Raw genomic sequence first — 25691 nt, forward strand, 5'->3', positions numbered from 1 at the left:
CGATATAAGGATCCTACATTCCAAATATGGTTACGCTCCGGCGAATAGTCTCCGTGTTATCGAATTTTGAAATTTAGGGGATGATGAATCACCCCCTGGATCCCTATGCGAGTCGCTGATTTTTTGTGTGGTTAATCACATCGATATAAAGATCCTATATTCCAAATATGGTTATGCTCCGGCGAATAGTCTCCGTGTTATCGAATTTTGAAATTTAGGGGATGACGAATCACCCCCTGGATCCCTATGCGAGGCGCTGATTTTTTGTGTGGTTAATCACATCGATATAACGATCCTACATACCAAATATGGTTATGCTCCGGCAAATAGTTTCCGTGTTATCGAATTTTGAAATTTAGGGGATGACGAATCACCCCCTGGATCCCTATGCGAGTCGCTGATTTTTTTTGTGGTTAATCACATCGATATAAGGATCCTACATTCCAAATATGGTTATGCTCCGGCGAATAGTTCACGTGTTATAAAATTTTGAAATTTAGGGGATGACGAATCACCCCCTGGATCCCTATGCGAGTCGCTGATTTTTCTTGTGGTTAATCACATCGATATAAGGATCCTACATTCCAAATATGGTTATGCTCCGGCAAATAGTTTCCGTGTTATCGAATTTTGAAATTTAGGGGATGACGAATTACCCCCTGGATCCCTATGCGAGTCGCTGATTTTTTTTGTGGTTAATCACATTGATATAAGGATCCTACATTCCAAATATGGTTATGCTCCGGCGAATAGTTCGCGTGTTATAAAATTTTGAAATTTAGGGGATGACGAATCAACCCCTGGATCCCTATGCGAGTCGCTGATTTTTTGTGTGGTTAATCACATCGATATAAAGATCCTATATTCCAAATATGGTTATGCTCCGGCGAATAGTCTCCGTGTTATCGAATTTTGAAATTTAGGGGATGACGAATCACCCCCTGGATCCCTATGCGAGTCGCTGATTTTTTGTGTGGTTAATCACATCGATATAACGATCCTACATACCAAATATGGTTATGCTCCGGCAAATAGTTTCCGTGTTATCGAATTTTGAAATTTAGGGGATGACGAATCACCCCCTGGATCCCTATGCGAGTCGCTGATTTTTTGTGTGGTTAATCACATCGATATAAAGATCCTATATTCCAAATATGGTTATGCTCCGGCGAATAGTCTCCGTGTTATCGAATTTTGAAATTTAGGGGATGACGAATCACCCCCTGGATCCCTTTGCGAGTCGCTGATTTTTTGTGTGGTTAATCACATCGATATAACGATCCTACATACCAAATATGGTTATGCTCCGGCAAATAGTCTCCGTGTTATCGAATTTTGAAATTTAGGGGATGACGAATCACCCCCTGGATCCCTATGCGAGTCGCTGATTTTTTGTGTGGTTAATCACATCGATATAAAGATCCTATATTCCAAATATGGTTATGCTCCGGCGAATAGTCTCCGTGTTATCGAATTTTGAAATTTAGGGGATGACGAATCACCCCCTGGATCCCTATGCGAGTCGCTGATTTTTTGTGTGGTTAATCACATCGATATAACGATCCTACATACCAAATATGGTTATGCTCCGGCGAATAGTCTCCGTGTTATCGAATTTTGAAATTTAGGGGATGACGAATCACCCCCTGGATCCCTATGCGAGTCGCTGATTTTTTGTGTGGTTAATCACATCGATATAAAGATCCTATATTCCAAATATGGTTATGCTCCGGCGAATAGTCTCCGTGTTATCGAATTTTGAAATTTAGGGGATGACGAATCACCCCCTGGATCCCTATGCGAGTCGCTGATTTTTTGTGTGGTTAATCACATCGATATAAGGATCCTACATTCCAAATATGGTTATGCTCCGGCGAATAGTCTCCGTGTTATCGAATTTTGAAATTTAGGGGATGACGAATCACCCCCTGGATCCCTATGCGAGCCGCTGATTTTTTGTGTGGTTAATCACATCGATATAAAGATCCTATATTCCAAATATGGTTATGCTCCGGCGAATAGTCTCCGTGTTATCGAATTTTGAAATTTAGGGGATGACGAATCACCCCCTGGATCCCTATGCGAGTCGCTGATTTTTTGTGTGGTTAATCACATCGATATAACGATCCTACATACCAAATATGGTTATGCTCCGGCAAATAGTCTCCGTGTTATCGAATTTTGAAATTTAGGGGATGACGAATCACCCCCTGGATCCCTATGCGAGTCGCTGATTTTTTGTGTGGTTAATCACGTCGATATGAAGGTCCTACATTCCAAATATGGTTATGCTCCGGCGAATAGTTTCCGTGTTATAAAATTTTGGCTGTACGCCACTGGTCACCGCGTTCGGGTGTTTCCGTCGAACGGTCTGCTGGAAACGGTCTGCTAGGTTCACACCGGTCTTAAAGTTGAGGAGTGTATGGGATTAGAGTACGGTTCAGTTCTTCTTGTGTTATTACCATTCTTACAGTACTCAAAGTAATACTGGTGCTTGTGGAGAAATGGAAGTAGTCTATATATGTAGAGACCATAAACTGTCAGAATGTTGTTTTTTCTAAAGTGACCACGAGACGATTCTCTATGTCCAAATGATAGTATAGATCTTATTGGACATATGCAATAGGTCATTCATATTTTTATTAATTCGTTATCAACATAATCAACATTCCAATAAATCGGTAGGTACAGGTAAATGTGCTTGGCTCCAAAGGTGAACGATGTATGCCGTTCGAAAGAAATGTGGATTCAGTTCAGCCTTAGAGGGCGGGAATAACAATCCGTCAATTTTTTTTTCCAAGTTGAGTGGATTGCAATCATCTTAACTGCCGTATGCTCTATTAAGTGTTAACACATGAGCAGTGTTAATATCATCAAATTCTGTAAATCCATATATTCTACAAACATAGCATTCTAAGTATGTGAAAAATTGAACGAGGTTACAATTGGGAATTTGTGAAATGTCACTCACTGCTTGGATGTACGTTGGAAACTTCCGGAGAATTTCAAACGTTTTTTTTTTCCTTTACGGTAAAATGCTGAGTTGAAATTGCATCCACTGAAGGCATGAAATCCTGGCAATACAGAGCACAAATTTGGACCCAATGATGCAAACAATTTGGTGACATCAATGAATGTCTGAATATTGCCGGTCCAACATGCATCGAGATTTGGACGTTCTTCTCGATGAAATTCATATTTCCCAACATAATGATCAATATATCTGTATCAGAACATCGCATTGTTACATGAACATCAGATTTCAAGTGACAGACATGGAAAACCATCTCTGCTTCTTCATGACCTGGACACGTTAACAATGGATCCGATGATCGTTGAATTTCACCTTGTTCAACTTCATATTTGTGGCATTCCATATAGTTTACGAAAACTGTTTTATTCCCAATCCACGATGCCATGTGATCATTTAACCAATCGTCCATTAAAAATTCAACGAGCGTTTTTTTGAAATAAGTGTGGTGGGTGCGGGCGTGGGAGACGGCGGAATTTGGGAAAAAATGCAAAATTTCAAGTGATTCTATCAGGGCTGAAATTTTCTATATGTAATATTGATGTTAATCAGAAACATAATAGCGAAGTCAGCCGATCGGCGGAGGGTGTAAAATACGTCAGTCGAGCACGTGAACTTGGGAAAAAAATTTGAAAGTCAAGTGATTTCATCCCGAATGAAAACACCTCCATATGATTTCTAACATATATGGAAATATAAAAATGACCGTCAGCTGCGTGTCTAGCCGGGGAAAGACCGTCAGTCAGAGCAAAAATGTATGAGCGCGCTCATGCATTTATACGGCGCGCGGAATTTTCAATGATCTGACTGACGGTCTTTCCCCCGCTAGACACGCAGCTGACGGTCATTTTTATATTTCCATATATGTAAGAAATCATATGGAGGTGTTTTCATTCGGGATGAAATCACTTGATTTTCAAATTTTTTTCCCCAGTTCACGCGCTCGACTGACGTATTTTCCACCCTCCGCCTATCGGCTGACTTCACTATTTTGTTTCCATTTAACATTAATATTACATATAAAAAATTTCAGCCCTGATAAAATCACTTGAAATTTTGCATTTTTTCCCAAGTTCCGCCGCCTCCCACGCCCGCACCCACCGATGGTATTGAAGCTGACGATCGGTTTCGTCATTTGCAATGTGACTACAACCTACAGTATTAAATTCAGCCGGGATGAAATTCCTTGAAAAAAAAGCCCCTGCCTCCCGGATTATATACTCTACGTTGCGTATGGACTCGAGAATCGAACCCCTGGCACTTCGACAGCTGAGGAATAGAAAAAGCCCCGGACTAGACGGCATCCCAAATGAATTGCTCAAGTATGGGGGGGCAGCATCTGGTTAAACAGTTGACCTTGCTGACTAAGGCCATCTTCTACCACCACAAAATACCGGACCAATGGCGAACAAGTATCGCCATCCTCATGTTTAAAAAGGGAGACAAGAAAAAACCCGAGAACTACAGGGGTATAAATCTTCTCAGTACAACATTAAAATTAATAACTAAAATAATCACCAACAAGATTAACAATATTATTTCCCTATCCGATGAGCAACAAGGCTTCAGATCAGGGAGATCATGTAATGATGCAGTATTTGTTATGAGACAGATCGTTGAGAAATCTGTCGAGTATAACCGGCCTGCATATATGTGCTTCGTAGATCTTCAGAAAGCATTTGATCGAATTCAAATACAAGATGTCGTACACCTACTCTACAAAAGACAGATACCGCACAACTTAATTAAAGTAATAGAAGATATATATAGCTCCAACAAAATACAGGCTAAAATCGATGGAGAACTCACCAGACCTATATCGGTGGAGAAAGGAATTCGACAGGGTGACTCTTTGAGCCCATTGCTTTTCAACCTGATCATGGATGAGATAATAAAAAAAGTTCGGCGTCTCAGGGGGTATAAAATGGGCAATAAAAATATTTCGATTCTTTGCTACGCTGATGACGCAGTGCTGATTGCAGAGAACGAGGACGACCTGCAGAGGCTTCTATATCTCTTCAATTCCATAGCAAAATCCCTGAATATGGTTATATCTGTCACAAAAACAAAATGTTTGACTACATCCAAATATCCTCTCAGATGTAAACTCGTCGTCGATGACCAAATCATACAGCAAGAGATGACGTTCAAATACTTGGGAATAGAGCTCTGTAGTTTCGGGGATGTAGAGTCCGAGGTGAGACAACAGGTAAATGAGGCAATGAGAACAGCTGGATGCATGAACGACACCATATGGAGTAACAAACCCTTGCAAACCGAGACAAAGGCAAAAATCTACAAAGCTACCATAAGACCAATAATGACGTACACAGCAGAAACACGACCAGACACAACAAAAACTAAGAGGTTGTTGGAAACATGTGAAATGAAAATCCTAAGGAAAATAGCTGGAAAAACGCTATTAGATAGAGAGCGCAGTGGCAACATAAGGAAAATGTGCGGGGTGGAAGAGGTGAATGAGTGGATCCTGGGGAGAAAGCACGAGTGGAATGCACACATAGACCGAATGGATCATGAGAGAATGGTCAGAATTGCACTTGATAAATCACCAACTGGAAGGAGAAGTATAGGAAGACCGCGAAAAAGGTGGAGCGATAACCTAAGTGCCAACTGAACACCGGGTAAGTAACGAAGAAGGAACAGGCAAAAATGCCTATAATGAAGAAGGAAGAAGAAGAAGAAGAAGAAGCTAAACAAAATGTTAAACCTTCAAAAATTTGAAATGTAAACTTGTTTAGAATCTTTATTCTAATGCTTCTTCCAAAATTAGCAGTTTTCCCCATTTTTAGTGTGGATTCATGGAGCTCGAAATAACAAATATGTATCCAATAACATTCATTCATCTAATAACAATAAGTAAGTTGAATGCCTTTTTTTCAATGAATTTGGATTTATGCAGCTCAATATAACAATTTTCTGAAACTTTTTAGGGTTTTCACACCCAATCTCTGGAACAAAATCAATTAAAAAATTGAGATAACGATTTGCCTCCGCGTAAATTCTTGCACTATACGGTCAGGACAAACCAAGTAGAAAAAAATGTTGCCTGACAATGAACTGAAAAGAAGAACTTTGAAATTATAATTATATAAGGGTGTTTCCCAATTGAGTGTCAATATTTAAGGGGGTGATTTTTGAGCCCATTTTAAGAAAAAAAAATTTATATGAACGTATGTCCTAAATGTCTTACCTTTTGTGATACAGGGTGGTAAAGTTTTCAAAAATAAATCATTTATTATCAATATCTACAATACCATTTCAAATATTTCAATGAAATTTGTCATACATGTACACTATAAAGCAAGATTCATTTGTTAATGTATCACTTTTTTCTTAATTTCCATCAGTGGCGTTCGTACGTAATTTGACCCATCTATTTTGGCAGACATTGATGGTATGCCACAGATTTTTCCTGAAATAAAAATGAAATTCCCAATAATTTCTTACCAAAGTTGATCACTTGACTTTTTTTCGATCCTATTCACGGTTCCCGCTTAAAAAAAGACCGGTTCTCTGTTTGATTATAACAATATCTTTAATACATACATATAACAATATCACCATGAAGAGCCATACGTAGATCCACAGATCCGTGAGTCGGACTAAAAAAATTCAAGAGATCAAATTTGCTCCTAGTTGAGTACTGCAGTGGCGTGCCACTGATTGTCTAAATAATACCAACCTGCATCTTAAAAGGTGAGACGTTTAGGACATAGGTGCATATAAAGTTTTCTTCTTAAAATGGGCCCAAAAATCACCCCTATGAATATTGACATTCAATTAAGAAACACCCTGTATAGTAAGGTTTCGGAGTTCTCTTTGTAAACTCGAAAATTGCGGTCTGTGTTACTGTGTTAATTTTCCTTCAATGAAACCATGTTGTTAGAGGGATGCAGACTGATTGGTCTATAGTTTTCTGGTGCGTCGTGACTACCCTTCTTAAATAATGGTTTTACGAAAACCCTTTATAGATGTTGAGGGAAAATACCTAGCTTTTGTGAATGATTAATCAGGTATGTTAAAGGATAGACCAGTTGTTCTTTGCATCTTTTAATAATGTTCAATGGCACTCCATCTACACCACAGCTGCTCTTATTTTTCAACAGTGATAATATTCTCAATATTCCTTCTTCATTTGTTTGTTGGAGTTCAAATGTATTTGGATTTTGAGTGATATTGAAGCCGGATTGAGTGGTTTTTTGAGATCTAAAACTCTTTGCAGATGTTGAGAAATATGAGTTGAATAGTTCTGCCATATCATCAAGATTAAACGATAAAAAAATATCTGCTAGGATAGCATTAAAGAGAAAAATCATCACAATTCTGGCAATAGCTGGGCTCAATTTGGAACCCGTAGGTGAACCCAGTATCTGACTTCACAACACACCTACCATAGTGGATATGTTACAACAACAAATACATCTCAGTAATTGCACATCCTTACTGTAGATAGGTAACTGATACAACTCTGGGTTCTCTGCCAAATCATATATTTTCAAATAGAAAGTGAAAGATTTCAATTAAGTATTAATACGTTGATACTCACTATACTCATAGGGGCTTGTTGAGGCACTGCCTGGACCTTTATGTCCTGGTTAGGCGGTGTGGGTGCTTGGTTAGGAGGCCCTGTTTGAGCAATGCCTCTCAATCCAACTCCCTGGGAAGAAGCTTGATTTGGTTGTTGAACATAATTTTGATTTTGTAGGAAGTTATCTCCTGAAATGAAGAAAAGTAGTTGATAATTGAACAGTATTTTAATAAAAATTTTAGGGAAACTGTTCGAATGGAATGATTTTTCAGTTAGTTTTCCATTGATGTGATAAATCTTCTCCGAACACAAATTTTCCCCCACATCTTCAATTTTCTTCATTATGACCATTACATACCATAAAAATACCAGAAATTCAAAGAACCCAACCCTAAAAAGTTTCAGAAAATGCAGAATTCTCCCAGATTGAATTTCAATCCATATCTTTCTCATATCATACTCTGATCTCTCCTCAGGTGCGAATAAATCTTTCGCCTTTTTCACTATCATGCACCATTTTCGAGTAATTTGATGTAAATACAGATATTTTTCATTTTGTACTGCAGCTGAATTCGACTCTTTAAAAGATCTACAGAATTGAATAATTGATACGTTAAAACATATTACATTGTTTTCCGGGGGTGGCTGTTGTCCCACGACAATGACAGGAAATATCTCGGAATCCGAGCGTTTCAATTTTGGGGTTGAAATTTAAAGATGTTTTCGGTAGTATTAGCTTTCTGTTGTCCGTCAATTTTTGATGGACAAACTGTATATATTGGCATATCTAAGTTCCTTCGGAGTAAACGATTCCAACAACCTCGTGGTCTGAAACAATTGATCTGAGAACTTCTACTTCAATCTTTTGTCGATTAGGTCTGACAAACAAACGAGCCAAATTATTTTAATGTAGGATCACCCTGTATACATATTTGGGGACTCCCATATATTTTGTGGTGAGTAAAACTAGGCAAAATTATAATAATCATTCATATTTTATTAAAAACCTAGTAGTAGTAGAAGAATTTGGAAGCACCTGTCGTTCTTGAATTAATCGTTTCAGACAAGTGTAATTTAGTCGATTTTGTAGGTCTTGATATTTTTTATGGGTCAATTTTGAGATTGAAGAGCGATCTAAGAATTTTAATAGAGGTATTAATTTCTCAATTGCCAAATTGGTGTATTATTCTAAGAAGTTAATTTTTAGTTTTAGTTTTTTTATAGTTGTATTATTGTGCATAATTCATTTGTTGAAAGGTAGAAGCTGGCTTCTCGTCGCCTTTATATCCGAAATAATATTTGAGTATTTTAATGGGTAGTTTAGCCGAATTGATTTTCCTTTATACCGTATATGCATACATAGCTGAATGAGTATAATAATTAGGTATGTGAGTTTTGAGCTCAGGTACTCCTAGAAGTTAGTACATATTCGAATTATGAAAATCACAATCGTCAGTCCAAATGGACTGTGAAAAACATACTTCATAAATTTCATTACTGAGTCATCTCAAACATAACATTGAAACTTGCTAATAGCACTTTGAAGTAAGCCTCTTGAAGCTCAATTTATTCAGCGCCATTTAATGTTATCGGGCTAAATGATAGAATGAATTCAGTATAAACCCTATTTTCTCATGAAATTTGCCGTACGTATTTTTAAGAAGATTAAGATTATATCTCGATCCATGATATCACAAAAATAATATCAGAATACGTAGAACCAACGTACAAATATCAATTATAGAACCTTAATGATCATACTAACCGAAGTGACACTTGGTGCGCTAGGTTTTCACTTTCTTAAGGGGTTTATAGGTCTAACCTCAACCCCGATCGGGTAATACTAATTTTGCAAGCACCGAGTGGGGGAGGTCAGAGGGGAAATTCAGTTGATTCAAAGAGTTGGGTAATCGCCATCTCTCAGCGAACCGCTGCATATCTGAGTTCGCGTTTTTCGACGAATTTCAGCCCGGCTGAATTTAATACCGAAGGTTGTAGACACATTGCAAATGACGAAAATGAGCGTCAGCTTCAATACCAACGATGTCTAAAATTTTCCCAGTACGGCTCTGATTTATTCAATTTCGGAAACATTGAAGAAAGGCGATAGTTGACAAAACTTAAAATTTGAAATCATCCGATCGATTAGTTCAAGAGTTATTGACCTGTAAAATTTCACTCATAAGATAAACAGGGTGACATTAAAACTCATGCAATAGAGACCAACCATAAGAGAAGCGTTTAGTGATGCCCAAGAGACCAACGAGACGAGACTTTACAGTAGTCTCGTCTCGTATAGGCTTCGAGTCTCGTCTCTCTCGAGTCTCGTAGAAGTCTCGTGGTCTCGTCGTTGATATCATTTTTCAAAAGCGGAATTTTCTACCGAATAATTCTTTCCAATTATTTGCCTTTGGAAGTATAATTATAATATTATATGAAATTCATTTATTGATTGTTCTACTTGCTTCAAGACCTTTAGAAGTAAATGAAACAAAAACTTCCGTCTATCGTTCAGTATCAGAAATCAAATATCTAGTTATAATTCTTTCAAATCTGGTGAATGAAACGAGTGCTTCCCGGAGAAGATTTTCAGATTTTCGGCCTCATTCGACATATTCTGAAATTGATGTTTTAATATCGAAGAAAAATGTTAGAATATCAAAATCGATTTTCAAATTATCTTCAATATTTTTTCACACATTGAATTTTTATGGGTTCAGTTGTATTCGACTAATTCTAGTTTGAAACTCTTTGTTATTTATATAAACCGTATCACTCATATCGATCAGATTATAAACTGTTTGAATGAATTGGGTAAATTTGAGGCAAATATTTGAATACATCAATGCGTGAAAGAAACAGTCTTTAAAAAATTCCGTACACATGGTGATTCGTAACTACATATTAGGATATATGGGTACGGATGCTTTTCAAGGCAAATTTGGTCCTATCAATAGTTATGAATCCCCCTGTATATAATCGTTGAAAGCTAACTAAAAATTTTTGGTTCAAAATAATGAGAATATCAAACTGTACCTAGGAAATTGTCAACAAATAGAGAATTGTCCCACCCATTCATGCCATAACCCATACCGTAATGTTATACGGGTTTTGCCGCAAACAGGGGCTTGACACTTCCTTACCCCCAACCAAATACGGTTTTTAGTTCTGCAATCAATCGCTAGGGGGAACTGCATACGAAAATATATGTCATATTCTCATAGACATATAGACATGGACTGTGCCTTCCCTTTCTATCTATGCATGAAATACGGTCAAAAAAGTGACAGAGAGAAACGCACGTCGGGCATGCAGTTGTCTTTTTCTAGAATATTGATTGGTCCACACTCACCTCTATGTGAACTCTATAAAAAAAGCCAATTTCATGCTGACATTGCTCAGTCCATGTCTCTATGTCTATGCATATTCTCCACAGATTACTGTATTCTGACATATTGGATTTGTCAACGCCAACAGTGTCAATGTCAATATGTTTTAATGCAAATTCTTGTTTACAAACAACATATTACAAATCTTATACGAGTCTTAATAAAAAATACCCCTTTATTAAAGTCGACAGTTTTATCAGGAAATCGATTTTCTTGTAAGAAATGTTTGATTCAAAGAACCAGGTAATTATAACATTATTCGTTTTTATTTAAACCAATCCAACCAAACCCTTCAAAAAGTGTGTTAATCAATGGATTAACTACAATTAATAGGAGGTATGTATGCTATGTACATTTCGAAAATGTTCAAGATACCTGGTAGCATCTCTATGACAGTAAATTTACTATTTTCCTTTTTAGAAATCAAGCATCCGATTCAGCTTACCAGAGGGGCTATCGACACTGCTGACTTCATACTATTCTTGGATGAGCAATTTGATTCGTTGAATGAATCCAGAGCTTTGACATCCACTGCTAAACCCAAAGAGGGCAGTAAGTATTCAAACAGAACACAATGTTTGTTGGGAGCAGGCGATACAAATTTTCAACAGTATATCATTTTATTGCCCTGGAAAGTAAAGATCCGTTGTGGTGCCCACTTTGAAGAATATAGTGACAAGTGCCTTCCTCTACTTAAGGCAAAAACTGTTCAGTGATTATCACTTTAAATATAGTCTCACTGGGGCTTTCAATCAAGATTGTTTAGAAAACTTTTTTGTGTACCTTAGAGCACATGGAATAAGGAATGTTGAACACTTTATATCATCATTCAAAACTTTAGTTATCAATAATTTCATGTCAGTGCATTGCTGGGGATCTAACTGTGAGGAAGATAAAACGGAGAGTCGGTTTTTTTTTGTATTGAAAGATTTTCAATTTCAATTTTATTTCCTATCAACAATTTTATTAATGTTTATTATAATTAGTGTATAAGAAGATATGTGACCCTATTGACATTTCACCTCTGCTCATATATTTGTTGTCATAATTATAGCTTATGTATTTCCATATTTGTTTTCTCTGGTAAATATCAATGTATATGTATATTTTCCATGAAACAAGTTTTTATTTCTCCTCAAAATTCGACCTAATAATCCATATTATTATATCGACGTCTAAAACACCAGTAAATGAACTATTTTAAATTTCGCACCTTGCGATTTCAGTTTTCTGTTATAACGACATTACACCCGGTTAGTTGGGTGGCAGCCACATGAGGGCGCCTAGGGCGGGATAAGACTGGGTGCACACGGGCGATTTTTATCAGCGAGCTCGCCGCGAGAATTTCTCGCCGCGATTTAGCGGACCAAGGATTCCAATGGTACGATTCACACGTGAACAACTCTACTGCGTGTGAATCGTACCATTGGAATCCTTGGTCCGCTAAATCGCGGCGAGAAATTCTCGCGGCGAGCTCGCTGAGAAAAATCGCCCGTGTGCACACAGTCTAAACTGTATTTTTCACCGTAGAACGTGAGTGTCAGATCTATTCTACTCTGTAATCTGTGGCTGCAAAACAGGCACCAGCTGCATCACTTCACGATCTTTTCAGTTTTTCAGAGTGAAAGCAGAAATGAACGGAATATTTATGAAATATATCAAAGACCACCGGTTCCTGTTTTACATACCCTGAAAGTTTAATCAATGAGTCCGTTCGTCTAGCAAGACTTCCCATGGGAAGTTTATTGCAATGAAATGAAGAATTTTTGCTCTCCTCATTCTGATAAAATTTTCCACACAAACAATTTTTTTTTTCGTGCTTACGAAGTCTTGTATGGGAAAAAATAGGAAAAATAGATGATATGAATAAGAAACTGCGAATTATTTTGTATAACCTGTAATAGGATATCCGGTCTCCCCTTACACAAATATAAAAGCTCTTTGAATTTCACAAAAATGGTCGAATAAATATCTCACTATTTCAAATCGAAACTGAAATGGGAAAATTTTCGAGCCGAACGAGCCTCGAATTCGAACGATTCTTAACAATATGGATTATTTCATTTTGGGGGAAATATAATTTATATCGAGCTCATTTTCCATTATAAGGAATGATGAGACAGGGGGGCCAAGGGTGTGAGAATACCAATATCTATCATATATTTAAATTTAAAATACAATTATGTTCCCATAATTTGAAATTCGAACGTAATATTCAAATTGTCAGATGTGAAATCTTTCAATAAATTCTACTACAGTCGATTGATGGTTTTGAATTTCAATCATCCATTCCCGATCTCGATTTGCTTGTTAATGAAGCTTCTGCGCTTGAAATGATTCCAAAGTTTCCAAATTCGAAAGCAATACTCCTCTGAGTCTTCTATCGTCCGAATTATTCACGCGACTACTAGATTACTGCGAGACTCTCGTACGAGACTCGAGACGAGACCGAGAAAAGTCTCGTCTCGTACATGAAATATCAGGTCTAGTCTCGTTTACGAGACGAGAACACCGACAACATTGTTCTCGGTGTTGTTGCTTAGGCCCGGCGCAGAAAGAAACGCAGGTTAGTGAGGTGACGCAGAGTGACGCAGCCATTGAACTCTAAAAGAACTGGAAGGGCCTCTTAGGTACCGAAATACGACGAAAAGTGTGTCCAACTGAGACGGAAGATGTAGAGCAATCCATCTCTTTCTAATGGTTCGGCAACCAATCGAATAACCGCATCAGACGTCGGACGAAGCAGTCGTTTCACTTCAACGCCCCGAGTTGTTTTTGTTTACATCTTTATAAGAGTGCAGAGAGAGATAGATTGCTCTACATCTTCCCTTTCAGTCTTCAGATATAGTTCAAATGAAGGTAATTCGACTAGTAGAATATTTGGGCTAAAAAGAAGGCAAATTCGTTCTTGTACTCTATATTTCGTAACATCTTTAGGAGTAACTACAATAAAAAAATTTCATATACAGATTAAATAAAAAACTAGAGTTGGAATCAAACATCGCCTTCGAAACTTTTAATAATGTATTTTTGTGTGGCTTGAAAGCGAGCTTGGAAGCTTCATTCCTCGATAAACATGAAGAGAAGAAAAAACATATACAGCGGGTTTCATAAAACTTTGATTGTCCGATCAACGATTTGACAGTTACTCGATTTCTAGAACCAAAATACTGAAACCTTTTCATTTCTGAATATATTGGAGAAGTAGTAATCGAGAATAGTTGAATGGACGCATGAACATCATAATTTGATGCGATAATGATATTCTGAATGATCATGACTGAATTATCGATTGAAAACAAATTGACGTCTATTCCTCAATCAAACGTTGATTCCCCGATCAAGCTTTATGAAACCCGAGGTGAGAGGTTCATTGGTTAAATGAAATATTGATGCAGATGCATAATGATCTTAGGTTGCTGAATGAATTACGCAACAGAAAGAGGTTCATTGGTTGAATGAAACATTGAAGCAGATGAATAATGATCTTAGGTTGCTGAATTAATGTTTTCAAGAATCGGTTCGACATCTGGAGGACAAGTGTTATTTAGGATATTTCAGCACATATTGGGGATTTTTCTGTTTGCTCTTTTTTTTTTCCTTGTCATTATTGGATGAATATTGCTTATTTTTATTATGTTTCATTTTCAAGAGTTCTATAGTATTTTATACTCAACTCAACAATAATAATAATAGATACTACGCTTTTGAGGCGGAGGTATAGATTATAGATGAATAGGCTAAAATTCTGGCAGACGATTCACTTATTTTAAACTCAAGTAATAAACTAAAAACAATGTGGAACTTGATTAATTCTGAAACAAATGTTTCTGACTGTGTGGTGACTAAACCTATCACCCTTAACGCATGTAATGAATATTTTACTACTGTAGCGGATACCATAATAAATGACGTGCACAAAAATCAAGAGAACTTACGCATATATTCTTGAAACCCATACTCGTTAGTCTTCATTTCGGTTTCGGTGAGGTTTCTTCTATACATGTGAGAGATGCAATTAACGGCCCTTTTCAAAAAGCTATCAATCCATCGTTTCAGTTACTGACGATACGGAAAACTATTTTAACATCTACCTACAGATAGATCGAAGAAAATAAATCAAATGGTTTTTCTACCTTCAGTTACTGAAACGACGGATAGATGGTTAATTGGAAACGGATGTGTCTTTCAGAAATAGCAGGCCCAAAGACTATTATGGTATATCAATCTCGAATCAGTTAACAAAAAGAAAGTAAACAGTTTGGTCAGCCCTTCAACATACCTAATTAATAAATGTTTAACGAGTGGTGTGTTTCTCGATTTCATGAAGATTGCTAACGGCCGTTTTCAATTAAACTATCTATTCATCGTTTCACTTAAGGCCGTTTTCAATACACCTATCTATCCATTGTTTCAGTTACTGAAGATAGAAAAACCATCTGATTTCGTTTCTATGGTTTATCTGTAGATCTATTTTAGAATGGTTTCCAATCGTCAGTAAGTGAAACGATGGATAGATAGGTTTATTGAAAACGGTTGTTAATGAAGATAGAAAAACTATCTGCCATTCCAGAGTATGACTCTTTCGGAGGTTCTATCCGAAGCTGCAACACCCACTCGTATCTTTTGAAGTAGGTACAAATTGTGATATCGAACAACATTCTCAGTTGTAATTCAAAAATGATCAATTGAAATTAAAAATTGTCAATGGTTGAGGGTTGTAAGGTTTATACCTCGGAACCCAGGGAACATGAACTATGAAAAAAATAAATTTCTGAGGCAAATAATTTTTTGTACCCTTTTGGCAAAGTTTACCCAAAAATAGTTGTTGCTTCTTATTTTTCCTTTATTTATGAAAAATCTAAATGAATGTATAAGTGAAGTCAAAAATACCTTCAGAAGTAGCAAATTGGTTTTCTTTTTACTGAATTTTAAACGTTCAACATCAAATACCAGACAAAGACAAACTCGGGAAAAATTTATAGGACCCCTTTGATGTACTTTGAAGGAGCTCCCAAATTAGCTTTATAAAAAATAAGTTGTGCAAATATTGACGGAGCTAAGGCATGCAAAACTTAATGATAGTTATTTTCCAACGTAAAATTTTTCAACAATAACCCCAACATTACCACCAGAATCAAAAACGGACGTCATTTTTAACACTTGCACTGGAGTACTGTCAAAAGTTATCCAGCATATACGAGAACAGAGCTAGAATTCGAAATTCAAGTAAAATTGACCAGGTAATCTTCGAAAGAGCAAAAACATTATTTTGGCAATTTGATTCAGGCATCATGCAGACTACATGAATAAATCAGTGACCAGGACCTGAAAATTTGCTCGAAATTTTTTTCTATAATTGAAAATCAGGATGTTTATCTTCATGAGAACGTAAAAAATGTGAGCTTAATTGCTCAGTTGCATGTATTAATTGCAACGGAAATAGCTGTTCAAACCCTTCTCCTGCAGTAAAAATTGACGAGGTTGTATACTTTGACAGTAAAATATATTATAATATAATTTTCACTAACCTTTGTTCCAAACAATTTCAAATGAACGATAAATACTTCCGAAACTTCTAGTGATGGGCCATGATAGTAACGATCATTATATCCGCCGGTCACTTGTCACTTTCATGTAAATATGTTATATACCAAAGTTCGAAGCTGTTAGATTGCTATCCGATATTAACTTGACTTTTTCCTCGATCATCAAGGTCACTTCAAAGTTAAGAGCGCTTTTCCAAATGGGAACCATCCATTTCTTCTGACCCCAAAAACGAAAGGAGCGAATATTGGATTTCTCTAGCCAAAATCACGAGATCTTTTGAAAAAAAAGCCATTCAAGACGAATCATGGCATAGTGAAAGAAAAACCCTGAAACTTTTTTGGGCGATAGATTTCTCGCTCTTTCAACTTTGAGCGTCCAAAGTTTCAGGTTTCCCACGATAAAATGCAATTGACCTTGAATTGGCTTTAAAGATCAAAGTCCTGGTCGAAAGCAACTCCTATACTTTTTTGATACCCTGCATTTTTTTTTAAATTGATGTATTCCGAAAAGCACAGCGGTTTTTTATGAGTAAACTTTTTCATACGGAATACCGCCAATTGTATTTGAGATTAGTCATTTTGATATTTCAGAAATGGTCATTTACAATTCAGTCACATTTTTTTCAGAGAACATGGAATATTATTCAGATTAGTCGATTAAATTTCAGAAACCATCAATGATAAATCAGATTCATCATTTATAATACAGAAAGAACGATTATTTAAGGTTATATAAGAGTACTTGTTATTTATCTATAGGATTCATTCGATAGTTCAATACTGTGATTATACAAACCCTTCTCTCTACTCAATTTTTTTGTGCCTCACTGAAAAAAAAAATTCATATAAAAGTTTTATAATTCAAAATGAATTGTTAATTATTTTGTTTTCACATATACACTGCGCAAAAAAATTAACGCACATTATGGAAATCTCAAATTTATTCTACAACTGAAAGTATTCTCAATGATAATTATTTTCATCAGAATTATGCATGCATATGTTATTCACTTTCAACGGTTTTCTCCGATACAGATGGTTTTTCCCAACAGGAATAAAAAAAGATGATATTATCAGATTTTGAATGCATTGGCTACATTCTAAAATCAGTTGTTCTCGATCAGTTCTAGTGATCAATAGTCTTTCTTTCGTTTGATTTTCTACACTAGATCGCTATGCAACGCGAAACACGCAATTTGGCCCAAGAGGAATGTGCCCAAGCGGTAGTTTTGCGAGAAGAAGGGTGGACATGCACAAGAATTACAGAAAGGTTTGGAGTTTCCCATACAAGTGTGTCCAGAATGTTGCAGCGATTCAGGGAGACAGGTATGAATGTCCGAAGACCAGGACAGGGTAGACCACGGGTAACAACTGCCATTCAAGAACGTTACTTGAAAGTTTCTTCGTTGAGAGAACGGTTTGCAACCGCTCGCCTCCTTCAAATTCAGCTTGAGCAAACTCATGAGGAGCAAATTAGCACTCAGACAATAAGAAATCGTCTCAGAGAATATGATTCAAGGCCTCGTGTCGCGGCAAGAGGCCCAGCTCTTACCCCAGCCCATCGAAGGGCGGGTTTGGATTTTCCGAGAGAGCATATCCATTGGGAAGAGGCCGATTGGGAAAGAGTTCTCTTCACTTTCTACCATTGTGATCGACGTTCCCTTGTATACATACGTTCCACATGAAAGATATGCTCAGTGCAATTTCCTGAATACTACTGGTTTCGGGGGAGAATCGATTATGGTATGGGGTGGAATATCTTCGACTGCTCGCACAGACCTAGTGGTCGTTGATAATGGAGCTATGAATGCTGATAAGTATATAAGGAACATTCATAAAGAGCATGTAGTGCCATTTGCCTCATACGTTGGTGAAAATTTCATTTTTATGGACGATAATACATGCGCGCATCGTTCAGGAGTACCTTGAAGAGATTGAAGTCTCTCGAATGCAATGGCCAGCAAGAAGTCCAGATCTCAATCCGATTGAGCAGGTTTGGGACAACCTCAATAGAAGGCTGAGAAGTTCAGAAAATCATCCAGCTACTCTTAATGACTTAGGAATCCAACTCGGAGAAATCTGGGAAGGATTAGATCAGAACATTTTAAGATCACTCCTTTTGAGGATGAACCGTCGTTGCCGAGCTGTAATTAACGCAAGGGGTGGAAATACCAAGTATTAAATCACTTATAAGCATTACAGTATTTTGAAAATTGATCATTTCTCTTCTTTCACATAAGATTCGGTGAAATCCTGAATTTTTCTTCCATTTAATGTGTCTTGTTTCGTTCAAAACCTTTCCGAGAGAACATAAAAAATAAGTTATAAAGTCAATGTAGAGTTAACTTTCATTAAAATTGAGATTTTCAGAATGTGCGTTAATTTTTTGCGCAGTGTATATCGTGTGCAGAAAGCAAAATTGATATCTGAAATAAATGTGACTAAACTGAAATTCAAAGGACCATTTCTAAAATTATTTTGACTAATCTGAAATACAAGTGAATTTTCCTGAATTTCAATTGATTATCTCTGCATTACAACTGGAAATGATGTAGAATTCATTAAAACTAACTCAACAAATCCTAATTTCGATCTCTCTAAGCACGTCCAACCTCGTTATAAAATATTCTGAGTCACAACACCCTGTATTATGTGATTTTAGTGATGACCAACCATTCGGTTAAAGGAAAATGGGAATTTGTTTTCGGAATATCATTGTTTTGATGTGTATTTCAAAGTTTAAAATTCCATTACACCAGACAGCCTGACACTGAAGGGTCACAGCATTATTTGAGGTTTGAAATGACCAATTATTCTGTTTAAAGAAAAAATGGGAAATTTTGAGCGAAACTTCATTCGTTTTCGTGCATTCGAGCAACTACGTTTTTCCAGATCAAACATTTGATTTCACCTGATACCAAAGGGCCACGACACCCTGATTTATGTGACATACACCAGGGTGGTGTAACGAAAACGCAACACCTCGATTTTCCGACTTTAAAATAAAAATGTGGAAAATCGCCTTCTTCATCTCCGTAACATCAACCCCTCAACGGGTTGAGCACAACCCGTCCGAAGAAGCTGTCTTAGGTCATGTTGCTGTTTCACGCACAACAATCATGAGAATCCGAAACAACATAAATTCCTTTCTTTGAAAGCTCGTTCGTAAAGCCCGTTTGCAACAGCCGAAAATTCTCTGGAGAATTATCTACAAAATTCTCGCAGGAAAACGGCAGAAATTATTTTGTACGTAACTGAACAGAGAATTCTACCGAAAGTGCGTATGCAACGGTAAATAGTTCACGGCGCATGAAATCTCGAGTAAATTTTCTAGAGAATTCTCGGCTGTTGCAAACGGGCTTAACAGCCGAAAATCCTCTGGAGAATTCTCTACAGAATTTTGGCAAGAAAACGACAGAAATTATTCTGTATGCAACCAAACAGATGAATTCTACCGAAAGTACGTATGTAACTGCAGAGACTAGGGAATACTCCTTCAGACGAAAATCATGTATTTTTCATGAAATATCTTTGAAACGTCACATTTTGAAATGACCATTTCAACCGTTTCCCAAAAAAAAATATTCTAAGCACTTAAAAATGAATAATAAAAATGGGTATTTAAAATTTGATGCATTTCATTTCAATTGCACAAGTTGGCAACATCGACTGCAATATGCCTTGATAATAAAGGACCACAAATACATTATCTTGATGAGATAGACAAAGATGGCTGTCTATGCGTCGAACGAGGAAGGTCATAAAATTTTATGGGATTTTTATGGGCGGTTTTATGAGGCTCGCCAGTAAGTACGCGCTGTTATTTTATAAACAAGCTGATCGGACATTGTTCTTTTTATTTTCTAGTAGGCGCTGTTGCCAAATCGTAAACTTGAAACCAAGCGAATCAAATTTTAAAACCCCATTATTTGAAGAATGATTTTGAATAGTTTTCGCGGCGCATTTGAAAAAATCATGAATGAATCTCATAATTAATCAGTTTAAACTTGCATATGCAGTGATAACCCAAATTGAGGAGAACTCCCCATTCACGGTGCATTCACGAATAAATTCTCTAGAGAATTTTCGGCTGTTGCAAACGGGCTCAAGATACGGTAAGTTCGGGAACAGAATGAGGATGATCCTGATAGCCGACTCCATTTATGTGAAGTGGTCAGTTCATTTCACCTTAACGGAATTGTAAACCGGCATAACTATGGGTATTGGTCAGATGAAAATCCAAGAATATTTCGTCAGGTGCATACTCAGCTTCCCCAAAAATTAAATGTTTGGGCGGGTATTTATAGAAATCACATAATCGGCCCTTTTAGATAAAAACTTTCCTCACGCCTGTATTGGAAGAAGGGGACATATTGAGGGGCCACCCAGATACCTGATCTGGCTCCGCTGGACTTTTTTCTATGGGGTCACTTGAAATCCAAGATTTATGCTACATTTTTCAAAGTTGAACAACCGAATGATTGGTCATCGTAGACATTACATAATACAGTACAGACTGTCGTGACCCATCAGTTATCAGGCGTTTTGGTGTAATAAAATATTTATTACCTTGAAAATTGTAGTTTCTCGAATACTCCAAAAAAAGGAATGATGTTTCGCTCGAAATTTCCCATTTTTTTTTCAACCGAATGGTTGGTCATCACAAATATGATATAGAGGGTATTGTGACCCTTCAGTATCAATCGGTCTGGTTATAAAATATTTAACGTAGTTTTCCGAATACTCTGAAACGGATTATGATACGGTTAAAATATAACATTTTTCTTTAAACCCATGCCAAAAATGGAATCGAAAAACTAACTTTGAAATGAATGGCATTTTTCGAAAAACCGGTAAGGGGATGGTTTGCGATAAATCTGCGAGTAAAAAACTTCATTCTAAGATATGGGGTGTTCCGTTCGAAAGTCACAAACTTTCCTCTATATCTTTGAAATCGTAATTAATTTATATTATCCATTACGAGTATCACATAAAACAGGAAAATTACTGATTTAATTTTTCAAATATCTCGAACATAAATCAAGATATAGAGAGATAAGAGAAATATTTGAAAGTCTTTTTTTCAGAAACGCCGGTAACTCGATAACGATTCAAGATATCCATAATCTGCTTCTGTTTTCTATTATTTCGAAAAAAGGGATCGGGTGTCCTTGACGATTTTTTCTCCAAGTCTTATAGTTCTCGAGATGTTCTCCATGAGCATCAAAATTTCGGACAACCTCTACAAATATTGATAGTTGAGTTTCTCATTCCCTTTTTTCTATAGTGACACACCCCATTTTACAAGAAACTGTGACACAGATTGACCAGTACACATGGAGGTACAAATCTTACTTTGAATTTTTATAATAAATTGTCAATTTCCTAGAGATTAATACGTTGAAATGTAAAGCTAGTCATCCTACTGTACCCCGCGCCGCGTCCTGGTTTGGAACCGTTGAAGAAAATATTAGTTCAAATTAGTCTATATGATTGTCGTATGTATTCGTTCGTGATATAAGTGTGAAATTCTTCGTGATTGGAGTGGTTCTGGGAGAGCACATGCTCTAACCTACACTGCATTTGGAAAAATTCTTTTGGATTGGCCTGTCCAAGAATCCTTGTAAGAATACTTGATTGGAAACGTAATTGGAACACTACCCGAGAACGCTATTTGTTTGATGCGTGGATGGAATTCGACCTAGCACATAGTAAAGGATAGAAGAAGAAAAAGATATGTATAGCTATGGTCAGTTTTATAAACTGAATTTCAACTATCCGTAACCTAAATTTATTTGCGAGGCGCCATTTCTATTCCAAGACATAGTACTGCAATGTTCACGAGATCTTTTTCTTATCAGGTAGCAAACCTCATGAATGAGTTGAAATGTGAATACAAAAATTTTAACCTTGATAAGTTCAAATTGCATATTTTGAATAATTTCCGTAATGACCCATTATATAACTAGGCTAGTGTCTCTTCAAGAACAACTCAGACTTGGCTGGTTTATATGGCCATTTTTGTCTGGGGAAGCTGTCTGGGGTGGATGGTCTCGAGGCTCGGCATTTTTTTCATTTCTTCTTTTCGTACGGCATTTACATTGTTTGCATTTTTCTTCGTCTTGATTTTGCGCTCATGTTTGCTTGTGTTTTTTTTTTTCTTCATTTGTTTACTAAATTATTTTCGGGTTAGATGGAAGAATAGACGCATAGTTAAATTAACTTATTTGCACTCTAAACTTTAAATTGTATTAGACTGTGCGAGCTAAATCTCGCCCTTTAAATGTATCATTGTTTAAGTTGTAATTACATTTTGATAAATAAAGACCTTTATTATTATTATTATTATTATCTTTCATGGTAAGTATATTGTTGTATTGGTTGTTGAAGAATTTTATGAATTTGTAATACATCACCCTGTACGAAGAATTTGAAGTGAAAACAATTATTGTAAGGCTCGTCATCCAAATAGTTCAGATAGCTATACTCCATTCACATTCATTTCAGCAGTCGGTTGGCCATGAAATAATTTTCTCAAGTTTTTGTAACTAGAACGGAGTAAGGTTAGCACTCATGAAATGTCGTTAAGGTTGTACAATACTTCCATTCGCCCTATGCTTCACAATGCTATTTATTTCCATCGTAATTCAAAAACGGATCGATGAATTCATCTGATTTTCAACATATACAATCAGAAGGAAGGAACAAAGAGACTCTCGTTTCGTTTTTGAAAAAAAAATGAATATTTTTCTGTTAAACTCAGTTTGAAAATGGTGGTATTTATATATGAGTATAAATTCAAATGCAGAAGTGATGGTTCGAAATGATCAACGAGAGTATTTTCTTAAAGAGAACTTCTTCATGATAACAAAAAAAAAATTTTATTTTTTTTCAATTTTCCTTGATTTTTGAAGGAAATAAGATTAATTCACCCGCCTCTCATCAAACTCCACCCTCCTATTTCTGAGTAGCCAATTACAATTTACTTTGCTCTTGCATTGAGATTTATGGCCAAACAGTCGACCAGCTTTTATGAGGGTTAATTTTATAATAACAAAAGGACGGGTGGTACTCGACTCTTGCAGAAAATTCAAAACAGACAAGATTTATAACATCCTCATAAATTTTACGTGAAAATAACGTTTTGGTGTCCGACTATATGTACCATTCTATGTACCATCATGTGAATTCTAAAAGAACTTTTAGAGTTCAATGATATGCACCTATATAAAACATATAATATTCGAAAATTCGTTATTTTTACGAGTCATCGAAAGTTTCGGCTGAGATTGTAGGTAAGAGGGTGAATTTTAGGGAGTCCGTTTCATAGACAGTTCGGGCTTACGGAGCAGCCCTTTCCCATGCTGCTGGGTCCTGCCTGGCACCTACACACTTGCAGAGGTCCTTCAAGGCTGAACAATGAAAAAACATTCGTTAGGAGGAGGGAAATTCATGACAGGAGAAGAGAGAAATTATTGACCTTTTCAAGAAAGAGAAAAGAAAACTCTCTCCAATGGCCCGGATTTCAATTACGGACCAGATGCTGCCCAACCTGACATCACTGAGGAAGAAATGTCTTCCAAGAAGTCAGAATTTTCAGATATTCTCAGAAATAGAAAATCTGACTCGTCAAAATTTTGGAATAAATAACTCGTGGGCAGCATGACAATGCACTTTGGAGGCAATGCAGGCAGGACTATCTAACATTTTCGAACTTTGGTTCAGTGGTGAAAAAAAATCAACCACTCCTTGCCAAAGTAAGGCGATAACACTGTAAGAACATTAAAAAAAATATAGGGGTAACCCGGTGCGGATAATTTATTGACCCTGAGTATCCATTCCTGGGAGCCTCTCCTTATGGATTGGTTGGGGACGATGGTTTGATAGAGGTCAAATGTCTCCAATCAATCAAAGGAAGAAAGCTAAGGGACTACAAGAAACCGCACTGCTTCACCATCGAGGATGGTAGAATGAGGTAATTCTAAGCTAATTCGTTATCTTCGAAGAAATATCATTTTCCATCATTTTTAGGCTGAAAAAAATTCATAATTATTTTTACCAAATGCAAGGACAATTGAATATCTGTAAACAAATTTTTTGCGATTTCGTTCTATATTCAGATGATGATTTTCAAATAGAAAGAATAGAATGTGACGAGGCACTATGGAAAAATATCATCTTGCCAAAGCTGGAGAAGTTCTATATGAATTGCATTCTTCCTGAATTAATAGATGGGAGAATACCAAAAAGAATGCGGGCACGGGATAAAAATGAAACACGGCAATAACTTTCAAAATAAAATATTTCGAATTTCAAACAGTTGTTTTTTCCCAGATCATCAGTTTCTAAATGATTATACCTATTCACTATCATCACAGCTATAATCATTAATTCAAGGCCTGTTAATTTGTATACTGCAAGATATTTCAGTTCTTTCTCGATCCTAAAGCATCATTAGCTGATGCAATGAAATGTCTACATATTTTTGTGCTCGTTTCAGGTTCTTTCATACCAAAGCTCGATTGAGAATTTTTCGATTTTCAACAATATTTATTTTCGCGTCTCTGTTACTACCATCGCGCTGAAACTCCTATAAGTGGAAGTGATTCGAAATAAACCAAATCTTTAGTAGACCCTTTTATTAGGGATAATAAACACATAAACTCAACTATCCTTCGCTTGCTGTCCCCTCAGGCAAAAGGTCTTGTAGCGAAAAAAGTGGGTGGAGCTATTGTCTCGGTGGGACGAAAATATGTTCAGTTAAAGAAATTTTCATATAGTGCCATCTAGCGGAATTCACGTTTCGGGAGAACGGGTATAACACCCTTAATGTCATAACGCCGTTGCCACAACTAATATCAATTTTTATTACGAAAATGCCGAAAGTGATAGAAAAAAAGAGACAGGGTTTCAGGAAGTGCTATTTAGAATTCAGGTCCGCTCTATTATTATGGATATTCTAAAATCCACAATACGTCAGACGGTAGCGAACATATTCAATGTAAGAGAATTTATATAATGTTTCATCTGAATCTAAACAACTTATATTACTGCTGAATATTTCCACAATCAGAAAGATTGTTAATGAAGAGGATGACAAACAATTTCCTTCTATTGGGAGACCCAAAAAAGTGGTGGCATTTGAGAAAATTGATTTTTCTATTTTTCATTTG

General features: G+C 36.6%; 1 protein-coding gene across 3 annotated transcripts in view; it reads right to left on the reverse strand.

The window, feature by feature from the left end:
• The window catches only part of LOC123311455 (eukaryotic translation initiation factor 4 gamma 3-like), a 123084-nt gene that overhangs the window by 76624 nt on the left and 20769 nt on the right, over positions 1 to 25691 (reverse strand). For all 3 annotated transcript variants that reach the window (XM_044895441.1, XM_044895442.1, XM_044895440.1), the window contains one exon: positions 7599 to 7768. In XM_044895441.1, coding sequence (XP_044751376.1) covers positions 7599 to 7768 — 170 coding nt within the window. The remainder of the gene's footprint in view (positions 1 to 7598; positions 7769 to 25691) is intronic.

Source organism: Coccinella septempunctata, chromosome 4, assembly GCF_907165205.1.
Source record: "Coccinella septempunctata chromosome 4, icCocSept1.1, whole genome shotgun sequence".
Taxonomy (NCBI): domain Eukaryota; kingdom Metazoa; phylum Arthropoda; class Insecta; order Coleoptera; family Coccinellidae; genus Coccinella; species Coccinella septempunctata.